Raw genomic sequence first — 7178 nt, forward strand, 5'->3', positions numbered from 1 at the left:
GTGACTGAAGCTTTTATTAAACGATAATCATCATGTTCGTGTTTGAATGAATACGTTAACGGTGCCTGTGTGTTGATTTTCCCCTTTCTTCTTTCAGATCCGTGTGGTTCTGTTAAATTGGTGCGCCTGGTTTCTCCGTATGAAGCAACCTGGCGATGAGCGCAAGCGGCCGGGTTACAAATACCGTCACACCTCCCACCACCACTCCAGCACCAGCTCCATAGAGATGGGAACAGTACCAAGCCTTACTGTGCCAATGTCACAGACGTCCTGCCCACCCTCAGGCACCTCCAATGGTTCCATGAGCCTCTACTTTGGCAGTTACCATCCCATAGAAAGCCCACACTGTCCACCTTCTAGTGACTCTGGGGTAACGCTTGGGGGACGTGCCCACAGCTCCCCCAGTGATGAGGCAGAGCCACATGTCAGCAGTGGTGTTGTAGGCCTGGGGATGGGAGTGGGCCTCCCCCCACCAGAGATCCAGCGTATTTTGGAGGAGGTGTCATACATAGCTCAGAGGTTCCGGGACCAGGATGAGGCTGAGGCGATCTGCAGCGAGTGGAAGTTTGCAGCGGCAGTAGTGGACCGGCTGTGTCTGGTGGCCTTTTCTCTCTTCTCAATCATTTGTACCTTCACAATCCTGTTGTCTGCACCCAACTTCATAGAGGCTGTTTCTAAGGACTTCACATAACTGGTTACAGCAGGAGAGAAGGAATGAAGAAGGTGTAACAGGGAGAGAGAGAGTGTAAGAGTAAGGACAGTGGAGAGGGCATAAATGTACGTGGTCCCAAACCAACCAAATCTACTGAATAGCAGGCCAGCTTTGCAGGGTTTAATGAGAAAAAATAACTTCAAAATGTGGTGTAAATAAATGCAAAGCACCTGCGTCATGCTACATCATACAGGTCAGGAAAAAAATGTTTTTATTCTTTCTGTCTTGATGTAAGAAATAGATTGATCCTATCTTTAAAAGGAAAAAAATATAACCACAAAAAAAAAAAAAAACACAGAACACAGAAAATCAGTGAGAAGACAGCATTGTATAAGTTTTTTTTTACATTAAGATATAAGTAAGGGGAAGACACTACTAACTGTCTTTACTCTGAAACTAGTGTAAATATCATTGCTGTCCATTAAAATCACCTCTCCAATGACACAAACACCACCACAGTCCTCTTTGTTAAATATTGTTCTCCTGTCCACTTGCAACACCTCAGTCTGAGTTCATACACCCACTGTTTACCTTTCAAGCTAATAAGGAAGTCACACATTACTTCTGATAATGTAACAACCTTGTAAAAAATGTTTAGCCTAGTTACTGAAATGAGATGTTTCACTGTGAATCGTTTTCTTGTTCGCGTAGATCAACAGAGCACTGAACAAAACTGTATTGCTTTATTGTTCTTTATTCATCAGTTTAGGAACTTCTCACTTTGTCTTGCCTCTTCATTTCGAACTGTAGAATCTGTAACTCAATAAGAGCTGTTTGGGACAGTGAAAAATAATGTTTATGAAATATCTGGTGTATTGTATTGAGAGCAATGTGTTGACTGGTATTTATGGTTGTTGACCAGTAAAAACAAGACAAACTGGTGTCTTTTCTTTTTTGAGTACTGTAAAATATCACATGTTGACCTGTACAGTAAATCATTTAACCAAGTGCACTGACGTGACATGCGCTTAATATTCATTTAACTGTTGAAAACAGGTCACGTAGTTGCACCAGTTTAAAAAACAAGCAATCACTTGAAAGCTGTTAAAGAGTTTGCACTTGTTGGAAATCATACGTGGTTTCTAAGGATGAAGAACAAAGTGACTTTTGAATCCTTGACACTGCTGACACTTGCTGGAGGCTCAATCGCAAACAGAAAATGACATAACCTCATTTGCCACCATATCACCAAAGAATATAGTGTTGATTCAGGCCACGATCCCAGTATGAGTTTTCCTGAAAGAGCTGAGGAACTGAAAGTGACTGAAAGCTGTAAATGTTTACTTCCACCTCCACCTCCACCTCCACCCATGGAACAGTTGCCACCATTCTGTGGTAGTTAGAGTCTTTATCGCTTTCATTCTGTGAGTTTTTTGCTCTCTGTGTTAATAAAAGACTATTTATTCTCCGTATAACAGGCTCTGCATAAATCTGTGGGGATATAATGTGGAAGGAGGCAAACGTGTGGCTTTGTTGCCATGTGAGACAGTCACTATAGAGTCTACACATAAAACACAATCATCTAATCCTTATTGGTCTATTGTTGTGAATATTGCATTTATTGAATACTTTTAATCACAGAATGATCCCAAACAACAAATAATAGTTGAGATTATCCACACATATCCAATATAGTTTTCTGCTGCTTTACTGCCAGCTGCCAAATTAAGGCAAAAATATAAACCTGATGTTTTCAGTGCAACATTTACTCTTAATCCAGGACATTACAAGCAGAATTTAGGTTATTGCTTTGATATAGTCATTATGCCACATTTTTAATGGCCCGGGATTCCAAAATAAATTCTATCTTTAGCAAGAGTCTTAGCCTTCGGACACATTAAACAGTCCAAGGATCTTACTGGACGAGGCAAATACAGTGTAACATTTTATTCAAGGATCTGTATATTCTTCTCTCTTTTCAGTAAAGCTTTGGTTTTCTTAGATAGTGGCATAAAATTGTCTTTGGTCCCAGATAGGGAAGGGAATAAAAAATTGAATGCGGGAGGAAATTAAATATAAATCTGAGCTAAAACCATGACCAAGAATTTGGGGCATGTTTTCCTTCTGTGATTTAGGAAACATGCTCTGATTTCTTTCTTCCTCTTTTCCTTTTTTTCTTTTGTGAGACCAACAAAGACATTCTCTAAAGTCCCAACTGTTTGATGTTTTGTGGATAAACTCCAACTGATAGGACTGAGCCAAGATTTCAGGAAGAATGACTGCTGCATTTAAGTCTTGAAGCGAATTTACTGTTGTATATATGCAGACAGGAGTAGTGTTAAAACCAGTTTACAAGTGCACATTTCCTTCTACAACCACAATTTTCCTGAACTCAAGCACAAACTCATTTTATTCACAGCAAAACTACAAGTATTATCATTTGAAATTCAATTATTTTGGCATCATCCCGATTCACATGGCAACATTAAATAAAAATAAAACCTTTGTCCAGGATTTGTTTGACGAGAAGGCAGGTAAATTTTTTGAAGCTTAGAAATTAGGGTGGGTTTTATTTTGCAGGGGTGGACGTGACAAAATAAACCTTTTGGTTGAAGGGTTAGACTGAAAAAAAATCACACTGTACAGTTATGTGCCTCTTATTATGAAGAAAAATCTATACTGATGTAGTTGGTATGTATAGATGATGCCACAGACTGAAATGTATACTTCCTATTTATTTATTATTTATTTTTTATAAAAATGAAGAACTCTAAAGATTCCTCCTTCTGTTGTATTATATAACTGTGATCAATCTCACCCTCATGCTTGTGTTTTATTATTAATAAAATCACAGTTATAGATTTGATCAAAATCACACCAAACAGTCAAAGTAACAAAAGTTAATCTCAACTTACAGTTGGGGAAAATAATAATAGGAAACCCTGCAGAATTTGTTAGTTTGCTGTTATCTTTCTTTCCATTAAAATTATACACAGTTCATTTCTTTGTAATTAGACAAACTTACAAATTCAGCAGGGGATATAATAAATATTTGCCCCACTGTAGGTCAGAAGGTGGCTCAGTAATAATCTATGGCCCCCATTTACCTGTATGCACTCTCGATAATACCTGGGCATGTTTCTGTTGAGATGGTGGATGGTGTCCTGGGGATCTCCTCCTAGACCTGAATTAGCTCCTGGACATTCCTTGGCACTGTTTTGTGGCTGAGATGAACCAATACACAACACCCCAGAGGTTCTCAGACCAAGGCAACGATTGCCATGAGGGCCAGTGCCTTTGTTATCCAATAACTGCCGACACAATCTGGCACATGAGACCTCACATGGGCCCAGAGAACCAATTTAAGCTCCGATACTATGTCTGATGATTTCATCCTGGGACATAACAGCAGCCAGGATATCGTTGGCTAACATGTGGAGGTCTGTGTGACCCTAGGGAAGGATATACTTCCCCAAACTACCACTGACTCATTGCCAAATCGGTCATGCTGGATGATGATGCATGTGGTGTAACATTTACAATTGCATCCCCAGGCTCTTTTACATCTCTCACATATGTTCAGTCTGAACCTGTTTTAATCTGTGAAGAGAATGGTGTACTAGTGGCAGACCTGCCAGTTTTGGTGTTTGGTGAAAAATGGAAATCAATTTGCATGGTGCTGGACTAAAGCCTCTCACAGTTTGATCACAAACATGCAGGTGAGCAGCCCGACTGAGGTCATTTTGTTGGCCGGCCAGTTGGACCGGTTACTCCTTGCACAAAACGTGCCCTGTCCAAAAACCATGAAGATGCCCTGTGCCGTCCTGGAGGAGCTGGACTGCCTGTGCAGTCTGAATAGGCTGCAGATATGGTTTCATGCTACCCACAGTGACAAGGGCACTAACAAAAATCAAAACTAGAGGAAAATCAGTCAGGAGAAATAACAGACTAGAGCACCAGTCTGTGGTCACCATTTGCAAAACCATTCCTTTTTGGGGAGATCAGTTGTTTTTGTCTTGACACTGCACCTGCTGTGACGTAATTGACACAAAAGCAGGTGAAATAGATTCACACTGGTTTATACTTCCTGACTGGACAGCGGGATGTCTCTAAAATTTAACTGTTTTGGGGTTGTGCAGTGATGATTAAACATTTCCTTAATTTTCGCAGTGTATTTCATTGTGTGCTATTCACTGAGACAATAAGAAATGGTTTCTAATAATATATTTTGCCCTGTAACTAATGTCATGCCACTGGCCACCAAGCTAATGCTAATAGGTATGGAAACTTATAATATAACCACATTTCTCACCAGGAACATAAAGTTATTTTTCATAAGACTGTTTTGAGTGGGGTTACCCCTCGAGTGAATTCAGTGGAAATTAAATACTGTATGATTAAAACTGTGAAAACCAAGACATAAAAAAAATATTTGGGACTAAATATATGTCAATAACAACAATAACAAAATGCTAAGTAAAAATATCATGGGGTACTAATAAGAATTACTGCAGATTCCTTCTCTCATGGGAAAACTTACTTCTTTCTGACCATAAGCAGGTCTATTATTCACGTCCATTATTCAATGTTTATTCTCGTGCATGCATTATTTTGTGTGTGTGTGTGTCTGTGTAGAACATGTTGAGGCACTAAAGTACTGTACTGAGATATGCCTGCTGCACTGCGTTAGCATTCAAATTACTTATTAAAAGGGCATGGGAATAGAAATGAGTGAAACAGTCCATGACAGCAGGAGATGAAAGCACTGCACCTCAATGGCAGCACTATGAACAAGCTTTTAAAGAAACACATAAACTTGAAAATTTAAAATCTATTCGTTGATGTAAAACATGAAACTGCATGATCAGACATTGTTTAATAGCTAATACAGTGGAGGTTTTGAATAATTTTGTCAACATACTATAAGCAGGAGATGCAACTGCATCCTAATACAAATGCACCATTAAACACCGGTGCCAGTTTAAATTTGTAAGTAGAACAAAGAGGGTACATTAACCTCCTTGTTCCATTTGTCTGTGAATTTAGATAATTAGAATTTATATTTTGGTGGAGAACACACGCAAAAGTGTAATTGTGGATATAAACTGAGTTTGGTTTAACAAAACCACACACAGACACTTTCAGAGAGAAGACACTTAGACTCAGTCAGTGGGAATATTACATAAATGAGAATAAAGAGGGAATCCTACAAATGAAAGGTTTGTGATAAGAGAGCTTCTATATCCCATGTATTCATATATTTTGTGAGTGTGTGTGCTATGCATAAAAGCTCTTAAGATATTCTGGCTGGGAGACAAGTAGCCTCTCTATATAAAGCATACTGTGTTAAAGGTTAATCCCCCTCACTCTGTTTCTGCAAGACAGGCCCTCCTTTGTTTTGCTTTGCTTGCCTTAGCTACACCCTTGAGGTTTTGTGTATATTTGTATGTCTGTGTGCGCTCACAGTCTACACACTGATGATGGTATAGTGGAGCAAAAACAAAAAATATAAAAAATAAAAATAATAAAAAATAAGCAGGGGAAAGTTATATTTGAATCCAGGACTTGAGGTTAGTAACAGGTATGTTATTAAACAGTAATAAACCCTAAATAGCCAGCCTGTATCCATATTAATGATACAAGGCTGAAACGCATATCAACTTAAAAGGATTAATGAACATTCATTAAAGGACCCCATATAAGAAGAATTCATATTTCTTTGGTAAATTTTGTTGTGACATGTTACCACATAAGTGCTGCCAAAAAAAAAAAAGTCTTTTTTTAACTTCCCAACTGGTTTCACTGGAATCTTTTCTTTTACTAACTGGCACTGAAGCAAGACCAGAAAACACCAACTTACTGTAATTAATCTGGTTAAAATTCTACCTCGAAGTGTCGACATCTGACATATTATCATCTCTAACATTTTGTCATTATTTGTCATCAAACAAAGCAGAAGGACACTGGTGCCATATTGGTACAAACAAACAACCATAACTCAGGGCAAGAAGAGTCAAGGACACCTAACGGGCACGCAAAACCAAAAATAAAAAAGGACCTAAACATGCAGCAAACAAATTCAATACTATAAACAAAAACAATGCAAGTGTAAAAAATTATTAGGGCATTCAGGTCATGGAGGAACATTTGAACCTCTAAATCAGTTTTAGGCTTGGACCTATTCATGAATTTACAGGAAACATAGTCAGGTTAAGTCAGTTTATTTTTATATCACACATTTAAATACAACAGCTCCACAGCAAGCATGGGAGACGTTGTATAATCCATTTATAATGAATTAGAAGTCACTCACCTCCCTTTAATTAGAAGTCTGGTTGCTCTGGTATTCCTCTGATACATCATCATGGATCAGAGCACAGCAGTGGTGAGAAGGTAATGGTAAGTTTGTGATACACACTTACACATTATATTGTGATATCTTTATTGTTGCTATTAATTAATATCAGCATTAATAATTCAAGATTTTTACAGCATAGATTTACAGTAAAACATACATGACCTAAGC

The 7178-nt window shown here is 38.3% G+C and overlaps 1 protein-coding gene across 1 annotated transcript in view; it reads left to right on the forward strand.

Moving 5' to 3' along the window:
* Nucleotides 1-1586, forward strand: part of LOC116320848 (neuronal acetylcholine receptor subunit alpha-7-like) — a 33426-nt gene extending 31840 nt beyond the window's left edge. Inside the window, exon 9 of the mRNA XM_039618863.1 lies at nt 98-1586. Coding sequence (XP_039474797.1) covers nt 98-691 — 594 coding nt within the window. The 3' untranslated portion in view covers nt 692-1586. The remainder of the gene's footprint in view (nt 1-97) is intronic.
* The last annotated feature ends 5592 nt before the right edge of the window (nt 1587-7178 follow it).

Source organism: Oreochromis aureus, linkage group 2 (assembly GCF_013358895.1).
Source record: "Oreochromis aureus strain Israel breed Guangdong linkage group 2, ZZ_aureus, whole genome shotgun sequence".
NCBI lineage: Eukaryota > Metazoa > Chordata > Actinopteri > Cichliformes > Cichlidae > Oreochromis > Oreochromis aureus.